This window comes from Pygocentrus nattereri, chromosome 28 (genome assembly GCF_015220715.1).
Source record: "Pygocentrus nattereri isolate fPygNat1 chromosome 28, fPygNat1.pri, whole genome shotgun sequence".
Taxonomy (NCBI): domain Eukaryota; kingdom Metazoa; phylum Chordata; class Actinopteri; order Characiformes; family Serrasalmidae; genus Pygocentrus; species Pygocentrus nattereri.
The window spans coordinates 11,506,938-11,529,687 of NC_051238.1; the positions used below are offsets into that span (position 1 = coordinate 11,506,938).

A 22,750-nucleotide genomic window follows, 5' to 3' on the forward strand; every position below is an offset into this window, starting at 1 on the left:
TGTGCTGAATATAAATTGCCTTCAATTAAGTCAAATTAGCACGGCTATAAATTAAAAGGACCAAGATCACCGCCCAGATTAAATGAGTCATGAAGGGAGATGTTCCTCTGTAAAGTTCCCAGAATTCCATTGTTCTCTGCAAGAAACACAAAACTGAGGAGATGTGAAGAAGAGGACTAGCTGAAAGGAGGGGTTAGTCTGAAGCATGCCAGATATCTCGCTGTTTATCTCTTTGATAACATTTGTTTCTGATTGCACATTTTGATATGGGCTTGGCCCGGGACCCTTCTGAACTCACAGGCGTGGCAGAGATCAGAGGGAACACCAAACAGCAAGGGAAGCTGTCTGTAAACTGTTTTCATCCTGTTGGCATGAAGATAAGTCTAATCAGATTTGTCATGCTCACAGAGGAAATAACAACTTATGTCACACAACTCTGACCGAACAAACTTGGAGAAAAACATCACTTTTTCACCTAGTATGGGCATTTACTGTGTAAACTGATTACTACTACACTAACACAGTTATCATGAAAGCTGTCCATACTTTCCCCACAATCTCCATAGCTTTACCTGGCTGCAGGAACTTCAGCATTAGTGAAGACAGTCTCACGTGGTCTATAAAGGAAGCTGACACTTGTAATGTACAAGGCCTAAAAGACAAAAATAGCCACAGCAACTTGCCGTTGGAGAGAGAAAAAGACAAAGAGTCTCTGGTAATTGCCAGCTGCCGAGAAGAGCACTATCCTCTCACAGACCCATCAGTATGATCACAATCAAGAAAAAAAAAACAGATCAGGTTCAATTTTTTAACAGCTACTGTCAAACATAGTTTCACCTAACCAGTGCTTTGGTCCCAAGTTGGTGCCACTATCAATATTACTGGTTGATTCTGCTGTCAGTGCCTAAATATGTTATTATGTAATCTGATGCCTTAGGTCTTCAGTTATGCTCCTGAAGACCTAACCAACGAGAGAGCTTGCTTGGCTATAGCTGCCTACATGTTTTTTTTTCTAGTTTTACAGAAATCATTAGGCCTCTCTGATGACCCAGAAAACCCTATGGACTCCCTTCTTTTTCTTTAAAGTAGATTATTTACTTTGAATCCTAAAACGAAGACACTACATCTCGGTCTTTTATCAGCAGGAGTTTGTGCCCGTGCTGCTGAATTTGAGGGACCGTAACGTCAGCCAAATATCTTACTGGCCAATCAATATGATTTGGGTCCTAATTTCCTTATATGACATAGTAGGAAGCAATCCTTTTGGAGGTGTAGATGGGAGTGGTGGCCCCATTGTTCTGCATGACTGCTAGAGCAGTTCAAAGAGGAATGCTTGTGCCTGGTGCGTGCTGTTCAGAATGAACCAACTGTGATAAGACATGCTATGGCTGGGCCACAGGATCCCAACACCTCCTCTACCTCTCAACACTCAGCCAAGGCACTCACTACATACCAACTAAAAGTCAAACTGTGCTTATAATGTGTTTTTAGTGTGAACACAGATACAGCATGCAGAATGCCAGTAGTGCACATGCTGGAAACAGAACATGTCTCACTGGAACAAATAAAGAGTAGTCGTTTCTAATTAAAAAAGATATGACCACAGCAGGAAAGACAAGCTAAACTATAACTGGGAAGAGTAGCGGAAATTGGGTGACTGTTCCAGCTGTTTTGTAGATTAGGCCTAATTAGAACCTTCACTCTACATGTGCTTCCTCACAGGAGGTCTGTGGGGTTAAACCTGGCCAGCTGCTCATAACTCACATTCCTAAGAGTAGGAGTAGTGTTCTAGGTTCACTCTCGCAGTTGTCCATGTAATAAGAACTATAGGGACATAGGATATGAGCACAAATGAGAAATCAGAGCAGTATTACACACACAGCCATATGCAAAAAAAAAACACATCTTTGCAAAAACAGGCCAATCTAAATTCTTTGTTTTTGTGACATCACGGGAACCTAAGCATTACATGAATATGTACACCAAATCAGCCTACAGCAGTTCAGCCCCACCCACTCACACTAAGAGTGTTTAAGCCCTGACTGCTTTTTCAGCCAATCAGAACAGAGCTCATTTACATATACCAGTATTATACACACACAAGTGGAAAAAAATCAAGTACCTGAAAAAACCTGTAGGATTTGTTCCTTTTAATGCAACCCGCCTGGCAAATTTTAGGGCTTTATACCTACAACTATGCATAAAGTTCAGCATAACTCAAGAAAAGCAACAAACTCAAACAGTTCAAACAGTTCTATGATCTGATTCCTCACTGTCTTTGAAGGCCCTCATCACTACACAGCTGAAAGTAAAGGCATTCCAGCAACAGCATGGCTGTTCTGTGGGATGTGTGGGAATACAGCTGGATTTCTTGGTGTGATTACTTGACCCATCTCACTCAGAGATCTACACCAGGCCCCTGTGCTGCTAAATAATGAGGACTGTAATCCTCCGCCTAAGCCGCTCCCCACTGTGCCAAGCCAGACGGACAATATTGAACCCAACGAGAGTCCACTGGGGTGTACACACACACTCCACACACTCTGATGCAATTACAGCACCCTCCTACACAATTCCAGAGGTTTATTAGGATGAGGCAACATCGGCCAACACAGCCTCGTTCAGGTCAAGTCACGATTATAAAAACAAAACACTTGTAGGAAAAAAACACTATAATCCATTATGACTATAAATAATCACCATACAATCTTAATTAACACAGTCACATGCCAATGTTTCAGTGCTTCTGGTCAAATAAAATTTTTCTTTATTTCCAGGTGAAAATAAGTTAAAACATCTACTCTCTACAGAGAACATACTTCTGCACATCTTAATGCACAGATACTGTTAATTTGCTGAATTTCACATATTGGTGTAAAAATGTTATGATACATTTTGTTTACATGTTTTATGTTCTTCAAAATGAGCAAAACAAGAATTGCGCATTAAAATTAGCAGAAAATGATCTATTAAGAGTGTTCCCTGTAGTCTTTGCTTACTTTTACTTAGAAAATCAACGAAACATGACTGGGGGGGTTCAAGCTTTTGCATATGTAGCAGTGCTTTGACTGCGTTGTTCTGCTGGTTAGTTCGTTTGTTGCTGTTCAGAATGCACATGATTGCTTCATGTGATGTTACTGATTAGGATGTGCACATGCAGGTCATATATGGTCATTAATGCCACAAATGAGTCACTTGCCCATGAGAATGTGAATCATCAAATCAGAAAGATTAGATCTGTGCAAACAATCATGGTCAATGGCTGCTGTCAATTCAGTTAAACAGGACTAATTGTGCTCTGTTTTATATAAAATTCTGTCACACACACAGATACATTATCTTAATTTTTTTTAAGTTACACTATGCAATATTTGGAGATTTGGAGACCTTTCTGGTGGGAAGGTGTAATTGCATGCAACATGTGGAAGAATATCTTGTAAAGTTAATTGTGCTTTGGACCCCTTCCCCAAGAGGATGAATCTGATGAATGCAAGAATGTTTAAAGAGTATTCGAAGAGAACTTGAAGGACATGTCTTCTATGTATGTGAGTCAATTATGTACTATTGTTATCAAATCTTCATCAGTGTAATGTCAATTCTGCATTTGAGACCTAAACATCAAGCCAGACCTTCTTTTTGAGTTCACATGTGAAGTTAGTATGTTGGAAAAATTGGAAAATGGAAAATCCAACCCAACAGCTCTGACTTTTAATTCAGGCATTATGTTATGTACTTTACTGCTATTACCACGGTAATTTGTCATTTTGCTGCCCAATCTGGGAGGAGCACAGCATTGCCAGCAGAATAGCATATAAATATTTTTTGTGTTTTTGTGTTTTTTTTCCCCAGACTGACAAACTAATCCAGACACAGTGTTGATGGCATCCACGATATGCAAAGGACAAAATAATTTAATAAGGAAATAAGATAATGATATATTACAATACCGCCCAACCTTACTTATAGTTAAGACCAATGGCTCTCATGTGAACTTATGCAAAACACGATAAAACATTTTAAGATCACTCAGACGCTTAGAAGATTTATTATATGATACAGGCTACTTTGATTTGCTTCAGCTGTTGAAAATGTGAACCTCTCAGGCTGAGCTAAAACACGAGGTCCTGATTGTTTACGTCACCACAGTATGAAGAAGCTGTCAACTAAGCCTGGTTGAAAAACGCGATGGAATTAAAGCATGAACAGCATCTAATTCTTCAGTGACAGAAACACAGACCTTTAATATTAGTCATATTTAAATCAGCCCACTTTTCACAAATTTGCATGTGAGCCAAACACGCAAAGTCCTAAGAGGCTGAAATGACAGCACACCAAGTAGATCTTTCCCATGTGAATGAAAGTTTAGCAACGTTTAGCACACTCAATAGTGAACTAAGAGCAAATACCCATGCACTTAAAAAAAGACGGCTTTTCAGGGGCTCTTTATTAAAGGCAATGGATCTATTTAGTACCACGAGTTCTATATAGTCATTTCATGCCTAAATGTTTTTTGCTTGGTGAAAAAGTTCTTCAGACTGAGGCAGAATGTGTTGGATATGGTTTTATATAGGATATATTTTGAAAATGTTTCTATAAGGAACGAAAGAGGGTCCTTCTACCGTTGCAATGTCAAGCTTGTAACAATGTTAGAACTTTTTTGGTGCTATATAGGAATATGTGTGTGTGTGTGCGTGTGTATATACATATATATATATACATATACACACATATACATATATAGATATACATACATACATATACACCTACTTTACTTTTAATGTAAGTCTATGGAACCAGACTTTTTTCAAAGCAAATTTGGGTCATTTCTGTTGGTCCTTTCATCATGAAATTTACACACAATGTATATCACCATAGGCATTTTCAAATTATGTCAAAAACTCAAAAAGGTCAAAAATGGAGACAGGAGGTTTTCCTCTAAAAACAGTGATTATATATATATATATATATATATATATATATATATATAGGTGGCCTTTACTAAATTACCCTTGAATAACCTTTAAGTGTGCTGCATTATGCTGAAGAAAGTAAGGTTACTTTTGAACAATTTTATGAATACAACTTACAATTTAGAACAATGTCCTAAATATACTTCTCATAATGTCTGAAATATGGCGTTTTATTAAGAAATGAACATATTATACAGTGTAAAACAGGGTTAAAAGTTAGACAGTATCGAAACAGACCTGGAAAAAAAAACTCAACAGGTGAGTGAGTCACTGTAAACATATCACTGTCTACTCTGAAACAGCCCATTTACATTACTTTATCCATTCATTCCACAGCTAAAATACGAGCCATTTTTAGGAAATGTCTCAAAACTGTGAGAGAAACTCCACGTCAATACATCTGAAGCCACGTGTAAACTTGTATTCCTCTGACATTACTCACTCCAGCACTGCCGAGTTTGCTCGCGTACGCGGCTCTTCCTCCTCCTCTGACGGGCATCCTGCGCGCTTCTTCAGGAAAACTACTGCAGCTTGAATTAACTCGAGTGTCAAGGTTTTCTTACAGTCCTTATATTTTTAGATAAAGCATGGCGAGCTGTCAAACGTTCCTTCAGAAAATGCGCCTCCTGTTAGCTACTCCCTCCTCTCTCGCTGCTCTCTAACCTTCTTGAGAAACATTATTTTTTTGCAGCGAGCCACTTTCAACCAAGCCAGCCCACTCCAGGATCATACCAAACAGAAAAGGCGAGGGGTGGTTCTTTCTTCTGCAGGGCAATATTAGTGAAATAACCAAATAAAAAGTGAAATATAATACGTTGCTTTGTGCACCTAAAGGCCAAGTGTGTCAAAGTATTATTTATAAACTGTGAATGTTGATGGCTAACTCTGACTCGGTTACTAATTCAACTATATCACCCCTCAAAATGGATTCGCCCAGCTGGCAAACATTGATTTAGCTGTTTTCTCAAAAGTTACAGGATAACAGACAGAACTCTTGTCTGCTGTCAGGAGATTCAGGCTAGTGACCTTACTGCCTGACTGAAAAATGGTGTCAAACAGAAAGAATATTTTGGTGTTAGCTCAGTGTTGATCTTAAATGAGTATAATTCAGAGCTGAATGATGCACTGACAGATTTCAGAATCCAATAAGCCAGTAACAGCTTGGAACTTCTACAGAGGCCACACCTGTTGTTCTGTTAAAGCCACAAACTGACATTTAAATGACCTTTGCTATCAACTTTGTGATATAAACTGTTTATTTTTAAGAATTAATCTTGTCGAATAGTTTGAGAGCCATAAATGAACCTAACAGAGCTGCAAAAGAGCATCGGCTACAGTACTATCCTGCTTTACAACAATGCAAATGAAGCCATCACCTGTCGAGCCAGCATTAACAGTTACGTCACTGAGGACTGTAATTACAGATGACTATTGTATGGAGCTTCGACGAAACAAAAGCTGCTGTTGTCCTCATGAACAAATCCTGTTAAAGGACCCATTTTCTGTACAGTGCGAGGCACATAAGGTAAATGCCATAGCTGAAATAACTAACTGTTACTGTCTGCCCATATCAAAATCTGACCATATGTCCAAAGATGTCCTATATTTGACAGAGGTGGATATACGTTATATATATTCACAATATACTGCTTATTTACATTTCTGTATGGCCTCATGCCTTCACAATATAATGTCAAATGACATTAATACTGGCTAAATCCATGCAGGTGCCTGTCTCATGCTTAATATTGTGATTATTTAGTGATTTAAGCTGAACATTCAACATAATTACATGTAAGCCAAATTCTACTCGAGCCAAAAAAGCATTTCTTGGGAGAAAAAAGCTTCTTGACTAAGAAATAAATCACCTGTATTTTGCTTTATTGCTTGTATATGTTAACACTTTAAATGTATGCACTCATACAGCATACATGGAGAACCGAAACACTGCCTCATATTTGTCACGTGTGGTGGTAGCTTAGGCCAAGTGCGTGCATGCTTAAAATAAATACAAATAAAAAAAAATAAATGAAACATTTCTTTTTTTAAACATTAGAGGAAATGAGCAATACACTGACCACAGGGCAAGACTGACCTCGTTACTCAGAATCACGGTATAGCTCATCATCAGCAGACTAGCTACACCCAGTCAAGCCATGACAACATCTCCCGCTCAAACTCAGTCAGCTCAGCCCTTTTATCGGCAATAAACCTCCTTTACACACGAGGCCATCATCAGCATCTGTTAATGTTAAAGGGGTGGTGCCTCTGTGTGGCTTTCAGGGGTAACAGCACCACAGCGCAGTGGGTGGAAGCGTGTGTGTGTGTGTATGTGTGTGTGTGTGTGTGTGTGTGTGTGTGTGTGTGTGTGTCCATGCATGCAAATAGGTCGCGTTCTCATGCCTGTTGTTCACCTCTTCTATTCCTCCTCCACTAACCGCTCCTAATTAGTATGTGTACAGCTGTTCAGTGACCTGGCCAAACATAATCTTTTCAAGCGCATGAGCCATATAGAAACGATCGGACACATAGCAATATTATTTACACTGGCCCTCAACAGTCAAATCACTGATTTTTAATAATATAAAGCAATTTTACTGCAGATAAATGTATAAAATTATTGTATTATAATGCTAGTAATCTACAGATTCACAGGTTTCAACTATTTTGTAGGAATCTGTAAAAAGAAAAATGAAGTAAAAATAAAATCCTTCTAAAATAAATAAAATTAGTTTTAGATTGCCTCATATTCAAGTTGTGCTCAAATCTCATGACGAGGATTTAACATAATTACATGCTTACAGTATCTGATTATCATTTAACCTTCTGAGACTCACTGTTGCAAAATTGCAACAACTGTTTAAATCACTCTCTTTATGCCTGTGTCTGATTTCCGTCACTAAAACTACATTTCCCAACAGTTCACACTGTCAACCAGAGGTCACCAATTAGGCAGACCGCGGTCTGAGTCCGGACCCAGATGCTGTCCTCTGTGGACCTGGACCTATAACTGATAAACTATGGATCATTATTTAATTTTGACGGGGTGGTCCAATTTTAATCAGGGTATGATTTCTGGTCATTACGGTACCGGATTAGCGACCCGAGACACTTGCAGACCAACTGCATGTGTTGTAAATGTCACACGTGCCAATCAGATCTGTGCATTACAATGAGACTTGAATGAGTGATGCACACACAGGGGAGGGACAAGGCAAGACAAAGCAGTCAGAGAAGAAAGTGAGCCAGGTTATTTCAAATGGTGGCTCTAAAAATAGAAAATTTACATGTAACGTTGTTGAAATGTTTCTGAATTGGCCTCTGTTTGATTTGTTATTCAGTTGTTGACTACACAAGATGTTGATATACCTACTAGGCTACTTCAGTAAACAGTATATGGCACTGAATCATGATGCAAGGTAGACATTATGATGTTCCGGACCTTTGCTTAAGGAAATTTTATTTAACTGGACCTTACAAAAATTTCTCTAAACTGTTTCATAGTATTGTGGTGGAAAAAAGCTATTTTCTGAATTTAATAGTGAGCCGAGTATTTCAAAGCAAGCATTTAACCTTTTAAAATATTTGTTCTTCGTTCCTAACATATTTAGTGATAAAAACTACAACAAACAAATAAAAGCTGTCCACACACAAACTTGAGGCAGTTTTGTAAATGTTGAAAAAAATGCAACCATGGGCTATAATGCTCATCACTTCCAGCAATGGCCCCATTTACTCCATTGTAATCAAAAGGCACAACTATTTTTACCAGTCAGACTAGACGGATGCGTTTTAACTTCATAAGGAGAATCACAAGGACAAAAATAAACTTTATAACCCCTGCTTGGAATTTTCCTTAAATCCACCTCAAAAGAAAAGCGTTATGGTTTTTATGTCATCAATGTTGGACCTTTGAGGATTAATAACTTTTTGTTGTTATTAAGTACAATGGCCAAAATATTCTCTGGAGTCCAGTTTAGAATAGTTCAATATACACTGTAGAGGATATTACTGAAGTAATTTTAGTAATTTTAGTAAAGTAAACTAAACTTTAGTGATTGTCAAGTGTCAGGAAAACAGTACAAAACTTTAATTGAACCAAAATTACACAAAAGCCTCAACAACTAATATAATACAAATATTGTCAGTATATGGTGTGTCCACTCTTCACCTTTAGAAATCTGCAGGGATATTTATCTCTATTTTTGCTGTTTTTTCGGTTTTTGGTATAGTTTGAAAATGCCTGTTGCCCTTTTTATGATGTGAGTCATTTTTATGTAATGTAATTTTTTCCAATTTTTTTTCCAATTGATTCCATTGACTACATTAAAAGTAAAGTATATATCTATATATATATATATATATATATATATAACACACACACACATATATATATATATAGATAGATAGATAGATAGATAGATAGATATACATTATGTTTATTGTACTAGCTCTGTGTGTGTGAGAGTGTTGTTTTGATGTAGGACGTATTCTGTTGACTGACCTTGTTCCGCTCATGACAGCGAGCTGTCAAACCAGCCTCTTTCAGTGACTTGCCGCGTCATCGTGATCAGTGTCTGCTGTCACACAACACACTGGCAGGCCAAAAGAAGCGTTTTAAATCCACTGCCTAGTGTCTAACAATCACAGTTGCATTGCAGCTGTCTGAGACAAGTACAATGTGGCTGAGAGTGAGAAATATTACACATTCCTATCAAACCAGAGATTAAAGTACATTTTATATTTATTTGTGCATGTGCTATTTTAAGCCTCTCTTCGCTGACACTAAATATAGTGCCATGCTAATTGCTCTTTCAGTCACACTCCTGATGTAGGTGAAAAAAGTGGAGGTTTAAATAGAATTCAGCATATGGATCCAATTAACACCTACAAAAATGTACATTAAGAGCCATCGTCATCATAAATCACTGTGCCCTTTTTATAGCGCAGTGTGTAAGGACAGCATATACCATTATGCTACTGTACAGACCCAAAAGGCTCAATTAGTGTAGCTACTGTTTAAAAAGACTTTCTTTATGCCAATACCAGACTTAAGGTTAGTTTTAAAAATCAGAGCATTGACAGGACAGGTGCTTAATAAAAATAAAGTTCCCAAAAAGGGTTCTTTGGAGTGACACCACAGAAGTACCACTAAAAACCTGCCAATGGACGTAATGAATGGAAAGTCAGTGTGAATCAGACATCATAACACATTCTTTCCACACCATGACTGATTTCCATGTGAAACACAGTATCAAGAAGGGTTTATAAGCTAGCTGCGCACTTTCTCTCAAAGATAGGTGGGGGTGGTGGGGTTGGTGCACAGTGACGTAAACAAAAATCAGAAGATGTTTTAGAGGGGCCAAAAGTCACAACACTTTCATTAAAGACTATGGAGAAGCAAAAATCAAGTCGATATATCTAATGTTCATGTTTTGCATTTTGCAAAAATGTCTAAAAATAAGTTAAACAATCTTAGAATAAGATTTCAACAAAATAAAAATGAAAAATATTAAATACATTGACTAGATTTAAGATAATTTCACTTACAAATATACCATTGTTTGCAGTGTATAAACAGGGACATGAACTAACAAGGTAATAAAAGTCACTTTAAATTCATGTTCACTTTAAATAACCATTTCTGTAAATGAGTTGCACAAGTCCAAAGAACATTTGAAGAAAATCCAACTATTATAAAGATTCTATACTAAATAATAGATTTTCCTAGAAAAAGACATCCAGCTTATTTGCGTAATGAGCATAAGTTGGTCACTTTGCAGCATTTGGCTTGTCCAGCAAGCACAATGCAGATCCAGATATCTTATACATCCTAATGAATCCTGGTAAGCAAGCAGGTCTCTAAGGAGCTGAGGATCAGTGCAACGTTTTGGCAGCCGTCAGCTGTTTCTGCACCGTCCCTCATTACATTCAGACTACAGTGCCTCCTTCAACTCAGTGACACCATCAGCCAGAGCAGAGGGAGCCATCTCAAATCAGAGAGGCAGCCATGACTACAGACGGTAAAATATGAAAATTTCATTTCAGAGTATCAGTTATAAAAACAATCGTTTTCAGCGATACCACACTTTGAGAGCACTGATGAACACTGATAAAATTATTTCATCACAGATATTACAGTGAGGAGAAACAATCATTCAGACTCTTATTTACGACACTCTTCTAGCACAGCTTCAAGAAGTTATTCACTTTTTGCAGCACTGTGGGTAAATTTGGCTCATTCCTTTTTACAAATTCTACAAAGTATCAAGGTCACAATTTCAAAACCTCCTATCCATTTTCAATGAGATTCAAGTCAGACATAGGTTAGACACTTAAAAGAGATGGTTCTTCAAGGGTTCTTTAGTAAAGAAAATGGTTCTATATAGAACCATGAGAACTCAATGGTTGCATGTTTAAAGGGCAATCTGCATCATTAAAGCGTTCTTCGGATTGATGGGCAATGTCTTGTAGATGGTTCAATATAGGAGCTTTTTGAAACGGGTTCTATATAGCACCAAAAAGGGTTCTTCTATTGTTACAGGCTTGACATCATAACAGGTAGAAGTCATCCTTTTTGTGCTATACAGAATCAGTTTCAAAAAGCTTCTATATAAAACTATGTTCTTTAATAAAGAACCTTTGCATTTTTAAGCGTGTAGGCTTTCACCTTCTTTTTCAGAAACCAGACATGAGATATTTTGGTTGTGTGTTTTGGGCGTGTCTTGCTGAAACGTCCATTCTCTCCTTTTTTGGTCAACGGAACTAAATTCATTAATATCTCACAGTACATGGCTCCATTCACATTGCCTTTGATGGTGTGTAATGCCCCAGTACCATTTGCAGAGAAGAAGCCACATATCATGATGCTCCATACTTCACTGTGGGCATGAACTAAAAAAATGCTACATACCTTGTTGTTTGTGTAATCAATTGCATTACATGTGATGCTGGAAGTGATCTTCGTTTTCTGCCAGACACATAAATGGGTACAGGGTATGTACCCGGAAGCTGTAAATTGAGGTTAAATGTTGTGACCAGTACCTACCTCATCGCTCCGACACAGGGGCATCTGGCTTGGTCGAAGCTTCAAATACTGAGGAGCACATTGCATGTTGTTTCGTTCAGAAATCTTCATCCTAGCGATAGTTATTATAGAATGTTCGGGGCCTCTTTCAAGTCAATCTCTCTGTCTGTCTGTCTGTTTGTCTATCTATCTATCTGTCTGTATATTTAATTTATCTACCTATATATATATATATACATATATATATATATGTATATATATATATATATATATATATATATATATATATATATATATATACACACACAACCCCAATTCCAATGAAGTTGGGACGTTGTGTAAAACGTAAATAAAAACAGAATACGATGATTTGCGAATCCTTTTCAACCTATATTCAATTGAATACACTACAAAGACAAGATATTGACAGAGAAACGTTATTGTTTTTTGCAAATATTCACTCATTTTGAATTTGATGCCTGCAACACGTTCTAAAGAAGTTGGGACAGGGGCGTGTTTACCACTGTGTTACATCACCTTTCCTTTTAACAACACTCAGTAAGCGTTTGGGAACTGAGGACACTAATTGTTGAGGCTTTGTAGGTGGAATAATTTCCCATTCTTGCCTGATGTACAACTTCAGTTGCTCAACAGTCCGGGGTCTCTGCTGTCGGATTTTTTGCACTTCATATTACGCCACACATTTTCAATGGGAGATGGGTCTGGACTGCAGGCAGGCCAGTCTAGTACCCGCACTCTTTTACTACAAAGCCACGCTGTTGTAACACGTGCAGAATGTGGCTTGGCGTTGTCTTGCTGAAATAAGCAGGATGTCCCTGAAAAAGACGTTGCTTGGATGGCAGCATATGTTGCTCCAAAACCTGTATGTACCTCTCAGCATTAATGGCGCCTTCACAGATGTGCAAGTTACCCCTGCCATGGGCACTAACACACCCCCATACAATCAGAGATGCTGGCTTTTGAACTTTGCGCTGATAACAATCCGGACAGTCCTTTTCCTCTTTGGCCCGGAGGACACGACGTCCATGATTTCCAAAAACAGTTCAGACCACAGGACACTTTTCCACTTTGCATCAGTCCATCTCAGATGAGCTTGGGCCCAGAGAAGCTGGCGGCGTTTCTGGGTGTTGTTGATATATGGCTTTCGCTTTGCATGGCAGTTTTAACTTGCACTTGTAGATGGAGCGACGAACTGTGTTCACTGAAAGTGGTTTTCTGAAGTGTTCCTGAGCCCATGTGATAATATCCATTACAGAATGATGTCGTTTTTTTAGTGCAGTGCCTCCTGAGGGATCGAAGGTCACGGGCATTCAGTGTTGGTTGTCTACCTTGCTGCTTACTTGCAGAGATTTCTCCAGATCCTCTGAATCTTTTGATGATATTATGGACTGTAGATGATGAAATCCCTAAATTCCTTGCAATTGCACATTGAGAAATGTTGTTCTTAAACTGTTGGACTATTTGCTCACGCAGTTGTTCACAAAGTAGTGAACCTCGCCCCATCCTTGCTTCTAAAGTACTGAGCCTTTCAGGGATGCTCCCTTTATACCCAATCATGACACTCACCTGTTTCCAATTAACCTGTTCACCTGTGGAATGTTCCAAACAGGTGTTTTTTTGAGCATTCCTCAACTTTCCCAGTCTTCTGTTGCCCCTGTCCCAACTTCTTTGGAATGTGTTGCAGGCATCAAATTCAAAATGAGTGAATATTTGCAAAAAACAAAGTTTCTCCATTTGAACATTAAATATCTTGTCTTTTTAAAGTATTCAATTAAATATAGGTTGAAAATGATTTGCAAATCATCGTATTCTGTTTTTATTTATGTTTTACGCCACGTCCCAACTTCATTGGAAATGGGGTTATATATATATGTGTGTGTGTGTGTGTGTGTGTGTGTGTGTGTGTGTGTGTGTGTGTATAATCATTTTACATTTACATTGCTATTATTGTTTTCATTTTAATTGAAAATATTGTTTTTATATTAATTTTATTTTTATATTTGTTTTATTTATTTATTTTTATTTGATTGTTTCAATGTATTAATCTTATTATCCTTAAGATTTTCCCACTTTTTTATGTTATATGTACTTTTTAAAAATTTTATTTTCTTTGCTATTTTTTTTATCACAAATTTATATTTACTCTTTTTAATCCCTTCCTTTTATATAATCCCTTGATTTTTATATAATATTTGGCTACATTGAAAATGAGGGTCACCCTCAATGTACTTTGAATTAAATGAAGGTTGACTGATTTAATTTTTTAACCCTAACATATCAGTATATATTTATACAATGTAAATAACTTAATAAATTTATCTGCACTTCACGCAAGGCCCTGATATGATCACACTCTAGTGTGAGGTCATAAACTACTACATGTTTTGAATAAGTATGACCTGTGACTGAGTCAGGATGTGAAAAGAGAAATAATAACAGAAAATTTCCTTCCGGTTAGCTGCCATTCATCATCATAGGTTATGCGTCTGTGTCAGCTTTTCCAATAATCTAAGCAGAGCTGACTAGACTCACAGCCGTGGTATTGCTGTTGAAATATGCATTGGCCCAGGCCGAGAAGGGAGTGCCTTCTACATTATGTAGCCTAGAGCTATGAATTAATAAGTGATGCGTTTCAAAAGATCCACTTCACAGAGATAAAAAAAACAATATATATATATATATATAGCTCAAATGGAATAAATAAACAAACAAACAAACAAATCAATAAATACCTGTCCCATCAGGGTACTGTCCACTGTACTGAGTCCATTTGTCTATGGACAGTATGAGTTTGACATTTGATAACCGTCAACATTTTACAATGAACACACTTCTCTTTTTCTAAACTTTCTAAAGTTTGCCAGATTGTTAAAAATGAAAGTTAAGATAGTTGAGATGTCAGCTACTACAGGTGTGCTTGTTTGTATGAGCAGTACCTTCTTTGAACACTAGAGGGGCTGTTTTCACACTTTTGGCTGCCTCAGTCAATTTGAGTACCTATTTGTAAATCCTCCATAAATAATACATACTGGCTCCCAAATGACCTTTCCGAGACCTACCAGGCCTTACATGTTAAGGAAATGATAAAGTTCTCAATGTTTCATTATGGTTAGCAATCACTTCTATGGTGAAACAACCCCATCTGCTGCATGACGCATCCTAATGGGGTCTGGGCCCGGCAGGGGCACATTATGCTTGACAAATGGGCGGATTAAGCCATTTACCTCGAAATCTGAGGGGGTTCTTTATGAGATTCTGAATACATACAAGAGTTATAAAACTACAAAGCCAGAACGCACAGCCATTTTACCTGATATCTCAAGATGAAGATATCTCAGCAGCCCTTTTCTGATCCATCATGATTGAAAGCAAAACTACATTCCAGTCACATATAAGCCTCTAACAGATGCTCACATATAACAGTTTGTCCAATGTGCTTTTTTACTACAGTGCATCTGCTAGAAAGTACAACAAACATCTGTAAACACACGGCAGAAGTCAAAGGCACTGTGTGTGTTTAAAGGATGAAGAGGAGATGGATGAAGGTCACCCTGACGATCGCGCTCCTGCCGCTCCCTTTGGGCTTGCGCATAAATCAGAGCTATAGATTGCCTGACTCTTCCAGCAGCAGCTTCCCGAGAGAAAGTCCAAATCAGCAGTCCAGCCAGGTCCTGGCCAGGCAAGACGCTGGCCAGGCCAAGGTATAAAGACCAGACAATGACCCGAAGGTCAGATATGTAGGACATACTAGTCCATAAATGACTTACACTGTTTTTCAAACTTGTTTCTTTGCCGTAATAATGTGGAATGGCATTAAAGGGGAATTACACACACACACACACACACACACACACACACACACACACACACACACACACACACACACACACACACAGACACACACACACAGCTTCTAAGCCGCTTCTCAGCCGTCAATGGGCGGAAGGCAGTATACACCCTGAACAGGCTGCCAATCTATCACAGGGCAGACAGACAGACATACACATTCACACACACCTAGGGGCAATTTAGCATGTCCAATTGCCCTGACTGCATGCCTTTGGACTGTAGGGGGAAACCGGACAACCCGGAGGAAACCCACGCAGACACGGGGAGAACATGCAAACTCCACACAGAAAGGACCCTGGTTGCATGGCCGGGGAAATCAATCCCAGGCCCATTTTGCTATGCGGCAACAGCGCTACCGTGCCGCCCTAGGGGAATTACAGTTTTACAGTAGTTTTCAGATTTTAAAAAAAAAAAATACTTTTACAATTATGTCAAGTTGGAAAGATACATGCAGAGCATTGTAAGGCAAAATAGTCCATAAAGGAAACATTTTTATAGATTTACTACCAATTCGCAATTATCAATATCATGTATGAAAACTCAAAAAACACATGTTCACTATGATTTTTATAGTAAATAATAAGGCAATTTCAGACCCTGGTTCTTATCACCGCCACAGTAAAGAAATTCAAGTTGGTAAGTTTCTCTAGAACAAACCATTTCACTTCAAACCACTTTTAATTAGTTTATTTCCTTATTTCCCTTTAAGAGGATATTGAGTACAACTGACCGATCCATGCTCTACCCACAAATACTTTCTTTCATGTTGCTAGATCGTACGAGCTTTACACAGCAATGACAAAAATCCCATTCAGCCTACTGAGAAATTCTAGCACTCAACTCAGTTTAGTCAAAGTACAGTAGTTTAGAGGACACTCTTACCAAAGAAAGTTCTTCAAGCGTTCTTTAGCATAGAAATTGTTCTATATAGAGCCATGAACACTCAGAGTCTTTTGCATGGTTACTTTCATTAAATGGTTCTTCAGATTGATAGAAAATGTCCATGAATGTGCTACACCTGGTTCTATATAGATAGGTTCTACATATCTTTTTGAAAAGGGTTCTAAATAGCACCCAAAAGAGTTTATCTATTGTTGCAAGGTTGACATCAAGGTTGAACCCTTTTGTACTATATAGAATCATTTTCAAAAAGGTTCTACATAGAACCTGAAACTGAAGAATCCTTTCATGGAGCAGAAACCCTTTAACCATGCAAAAGGTTCTTTGAGAGTTCATGGTTGTATATAAAATCATTTTCCTTATTAAAGAAGGACCATCTTTTTAAGGGTGTATATTAATTTAAAACATTGTGCAATTGAGGTAGCATAAGCATGGTGGCAAATTTGTTGTACTTTCAAACCTGCCTAGTTTCGCTATAGTTACATCCACACCGTCCATCTGGGAGGCTTAGCATCTTTTGATATCTCAGTCTTTTAGAAACTAAAGTCCAACCTAGTTAATTTGGTTGAATGGGATATTTTTCTGCCAATGTTCTTCTATGCTTGAGATCTCACAACTCTTGCTATGATTGAATACAGTGCAGTACTTTGTGAGAAAGTCTTTTTATTTAATCTATTAATCTATTTATTTGTGTAGTTTGTGTTTATTTGCTGAGAAAAGTGTTAATATTTGAATAAATAAAATGGATAAAATATTAATTAATAATGCACACACACACACACACAAACACACTGGATGTTAGTGTGTTTGTTAAACCATTTCCAAGCCTCTCCTCGAGGAAGCCCAGTATTACAGTATTATATGTAGTTAAAAAGCAGCTCCTGGTTTGACCAATCAGTGCTCATGATGTAATTGATGATATTAACAAGTCTCTGTGGCGGCTGTGAAGGTGTCAAGAAAAAATTGGATATGCTTAATTGCCCCTAGGTGTGAGTGACTGTCTGTGTCTGTCTGTCTGCCCTGCGATGGACTAGTGACCTGTCCAGGGTGTATCCTGCCTTCTGCCCAATGACTGCTGGGATAGGTTCCAGCAACCCCCGCGACCCTGACGGAGAAGCGGCTTAGAAAATGGATGGATGGATGGATGGATGGATGTTTATTTGAATTATGAATGTGACTTTATTCTAATGTATATTGTAATAAACTCACTGCTGAGGTGAATTGTTAAAAAATTGCCTAGATGCCTAAAACGTTTGCACAGTACTGTATATTGACTGAAGTATATATATATATGTGAATGGACAATATTATCCATTGACATTAAAAACAGATTATCAGCATTCAGATAAATTTACATGTTTACAAGATCTTACATTTTAGATGAAGCATTGTGCCACTGTTAATGCCAGTTTTTCCTGTTATAACGTCGTAGCAACTCAGCCTACTGATCTAAACTTGTCACTCCATCATCTACTTCCAATTTCCAATTTTACAAATAATCCCTCCCTGAACAGCGATTAAACAAAATGTCTTGCCAAGGACAGAACAGGTACACTCTGTTGAATACTTATCCACTTCATACTCTCATAAGCCCTCCTAAGGAATACATAAAAAGCCTAACTTGCTGCCAATATACCAGTTTTTTTTTCTTTCTCTCTTTTATTCAGTCTGGAATTTTCACATTTTCACTCATTACAGTGGTGTTTTACCATAGGAGTTCACTCTGATCTACTCTAATTGTACTGCTATTTAAGGAAGCCTAGTGCTGTTAATATTTGTAAACTAATTTGGATGAAAATTCTCTAAAATGTTAAATAAAAGAGGAGTCAGTAAAGGTCGCCTGTGACTGATTTCTCATCGTTTCTGAATACGTCCTAAAGCGGTTAGCAGTGGTAAAGCCAATAAACACAAGCAGTGATTGGTGCACAGCGATTAGAAGGGCCGGTCATTATGTTCTGGATGTTATTGATTTTTCTGCACAAGCTAGAGGTTTCAGGCCACTAATTAAAGGCTCTGTAAACCCAGCCCTAAAACCTCCTTGCAAGATTATAACGTATGAGAAAAGAAAATGGAATGATGAGGTAAACATAATGATGTTTCCACACATCCTTAAAAACTACGGCTGGGTGAAAAATTTACTCGGTTTTCCTGAAAACACTAAATGTTGTCGATCAACATAGGCAAAAGTGGACCGATGGACAAATGTATGGACAAAATTCAGGCTTCTGGACAGCCAAATGTTCAGCCAAACAATGTACTTTTGTCAGTTTTTAATAATGACATCATACATTCTTTACATAAGCTTTCATTAGGCTACTTATGGGCTACGTTAGCCTCTTGTCTTGGCTGATCGTTTACAAAATTGTACAAATTTGCCTTTTTTTCACCGCACTATCACTTTAAGACGCATGTGGATTAATGGAGGAAAGGAAAAACACCACCACGCGTGTAAATAATATGAAATGCAATAAAGTAAAAGGAGATGGAAAATACCTGCCAGAGCTGTGTAAAGCTGTGCAGGGAGGCGTGGCTTAAGTCGAGCAGGTAGAGGCAGTGCGGCCGGCTGCTCCAGTAGCTGTTTTCTCTGGAGAAGCCTGTACGGAAGAGCTCCGAGCTGTACTGGTCCCTACAATAGAACATGCACATTAGCATACGCACACTGAGCCACGCATTAACCTGGATGACCACAACCCTTCGGGTCAGAATTTGGGCTGCACAGGCGACTTGTTTTATTAGTCACTTCTTGGAGAATGGTTTTCATACAGCTTTGTTAAAGCCATAATATCAGAGCTGAGCTGCATTTGTCAAGCGCCTGTCATAACTGCCACTGAAGGTACGGCACAAAAAAGTATGACCAGTACATTTTCCTCAAGTTTTAGATTGCAACTTTAGTTCTAACGGATCTCTGACTGTGGCTCTGTTAAAAGTGTGTTCAGCAATTTTAAACCAGAACATGTTGTAATTCTGATTAAATTCTCCTCAAATTCAAGCGGCCTTTTAATAAAATACACAGGGGAAAAATGAGAACCATCAACACTCAACCAATCAGGACTAGAAGGCATCTCTACTCGCCTGTCAATCATGTGCATGCACAGCACATAGCATAGTCATTGCCTACCCACTGTATTATTTATGTCCCTTTATCTATTTAAAAGCAATTAAGTAACTTGCTGTTTTTTTTATTTCTGTAAAAGTGAAGGATCTGTACTTTAAATGAAAATAAAATGATTTATATTAGCATTCAGATGATCACAAAACACTTAAAATGTCTATGTTCACTTTAAAAGGGGCTGTCCCACTTTGCTGACACTGAACTTCTATATTCATTCATTCGTATAATTCTTCCAGTAACATAATTACAAATCTATTTAGGTACATTCCAAGCAATTTAATGCTAAAAGAATGATCTTCTCTAGTAATTCATTAAATTGAACAAAAACGTCATCTTAACCTATGTCATTAGTCATTTTATGTGCTACCTTGTTAACAAAACCTCATAAAAAAATGGAACATTTCGTTTATTATTATATATGCAAGAATTTGAATGCATGGTAATTTTGATTACATTGAAAAAATGTATATGGCTGCATGAGTAAAGACTGACCATTCAAGCCTGTTACCATTATTAGAAAAAAGAATATAGATTTATATTTTTTATTTCTGTAAACTATATAGTATTAAAACTATATTATATATTACTATATAAAGTATGTAAACTATATTAGTAGTAGTGCACCCTGTCAAGCTAACTACTCCTGAATGCAGCTAAATTCACAACCTTGTTACTTGCAACCCTGTTAGCCATTTTTAACCTTTTATTAACAATTATTTTTAAATGAAAATGAAACAAAACAAAACAAAAATAAAAATAAAAATGAATGAATTTTTCAACTTTCCTTTCTGCTTTATGTTGTAAACGTCATGTTTTTTTACTGCAGGGTTATTTTCTCTGCTATTGTCTCTAACCAGCTCTTGCAGTGGGTCTCATCACAACCCTGGTTTGTAGCTAACTAAGGTGAACATCACTGTGGCTTTCCAATGCTGAACAGAGCTCAGAAGCCATGAGGACTGACGCTGGTCTGATGGGCAGGTGATTATTTTACATAGCACATGTTAGCTGGTTAGCTAGTTAATGTATTTATCGATGAACTATGTTAGCTAGAATAGTTTATAGAGCTAGCTAAGAAAATGAGCTAGAGAGAGTGGCCTGTCTGAAGCTATCAAGTTGGCTATGGCTGTTTGACTAGATGGTAGCTAGCGTCTGTGTTAGCTAAAGTTAGCTGTGTCGTCATTTGTAATAAACGGTCAACTGAGTTAGCACAAGCACTTGGGTGTTCTAGCCTAGGCAGCGCTTATACATGTGTTTTGGGGTTGAGGCTGAAGGAAAGAACTGTATTTCTTTGACTGGCTAATTTTGAGCTTCAAAACTCGCTATGGCTTCAAAAATGAGTTAGAGTGACCAAAAAGGGCAGACCATCCTTAAAGAAACACCATTTTATTTACTGGAAATCAGTAAGACCATTAGATAAGATTTCAACTTCACAGCTTTCCTGCTGGTTGACCCCTAATGTGGAACGCAGCACCCCTGATGCAGTGGGAGTATATGAGACTCCTGAATCACAGTGTCCCCAGCCTGTAGCTGACCAGTGGGGTGTGACATGAGTAATGGAGGCCGGGGGAGTAGTCACTCAGTGCTGGCCACAGGCACAGCCGTCCACAGGCTCGTTAGTCAAACCACAAAGTCCTCCATCAATCCAGCCCCTAACGAGCAGCTCTCCTCAGGGACAGCCCTGACCGGTCACCCACACAGCAATGCACAGCTACACAGCCAACCTGAGGGCTCAGGCTTAAACATGCCTATATATACTTACACATGTGCACCCAGACATTTAGAGACCATGTAATTGTGAAGTAAAACACCTTTTAAAAGTATGACAGTATATATGATTTAACAGGTTGTATTTGCTTTCAGCCACTCCTCTTTGGTATTAGAAGGTTTTAGCTTCAGAACATTATTATCCAATCACAAATCTACATGTTTTCTGGCCTCGCCAATCCATTGCCTTCTCTGAAGAAGGCTGGTTTGAGTTTGACTTTTTAAGGACCCCACAGTCAAGGAATATGACACAGGTTGGCACATAGCAGAACAGAATGAAGGAACTGTAAATATAACTGCAAAAATGAAGATCACACTTTTCTGGGGCTCTGGTCTCTCCTACGGTTCTTTATGGATGTGAAAGCTGGACAATGAAGAAGCGGGGCAGTCAAAATACTGATGCCTTTTAACTTTGGTGTTAGCAAAGACTTTTGAGAATACCCTGAACAGCAAAGAAAAAAAACAAGAGACCAATTCAAGCTTTGCGTCTCACTTGAAACCCATAGAGCAAAACTGAACTGTTCATATTATGATAAGAACCAGCTCATGGGAAAAGACAATATGTTCAAAAAACAATGTGGTGTCTTCTGTCTTCTGTACATTTTCCATCAGATAGTGCAGAAAGTTTCACACAAGTGTGAAGGCACATCCCCATGTTTACACACACACTTGAGCTTCGCAATCGTAAGACCACAGTTTCTCACAAGCTGGAGCACATATAGAGGTGTTTCCCACTGTAAAAGCAAGAGATACCACAGGGAAACATGATGACACATGGCTGCCAGCTATTTTGTCACAGCCTGAGGCAAAAGACATGATCTGCTCATCTTCCTTTATCACATACATCATACAGGCTGGGAGTAGATGACAAGGACGCTAGACAGACTGTGCTTTTTATCTGTCTATCTGGTGAGTCCTCACTTCTTCTTACTGCCCCAACCTCTATATATGGGTTTTCTAGTTCCAGGGCTTGAGAACCATATTACACAGTCTGATATTTTCCAGTGCTAACACACCAGAAGCATCTTCTCAGCTCATTTTAAGCCTCCCATTTGCTCCTCCTCACAGCAAAGACAATGGACTGAACCGATGACCCCTGCTCCAAAG

General features: G+C 38.2%; 1 protein-coding gene across 7 annotated transcripts in view; it reads right to left on the minus strand.

Moving 5' to 3' along the window:
- The window catches only part of LOC108438364 (tight junction protein ZO-2), a 143,009-nt gene that overhangs the window by 77,454 nt on the left and 42,805 nt on the right, over positions 1–22,750 (minus strand). For 4 of the 7 annotated variants that reach the window (XR_005129855.1, XM_037535894.1, XM_037535888.1 and 1 more), the window contains one exon: positions 19,261–19,393. The exons of 2 other annotated variants lie outside the window; for them this stretch is intronic. Coding sequence is in view for 1 of the 5 variants with exons in the window: in XM_017716127.2 (XP_017571616.1) it covers positions 5,413–5,469 (57 nt within the window). In the remaining 4 variants the exon portion in view is untranslated. Of the gene's footprint in view, positions 1–5,412; positions 5,635–19,260; positions 19,394–22,750 lie in introns of those variants that run through there. One more of the 7 variants, XM_017716127.2, reaches the window with a different exon arrangement.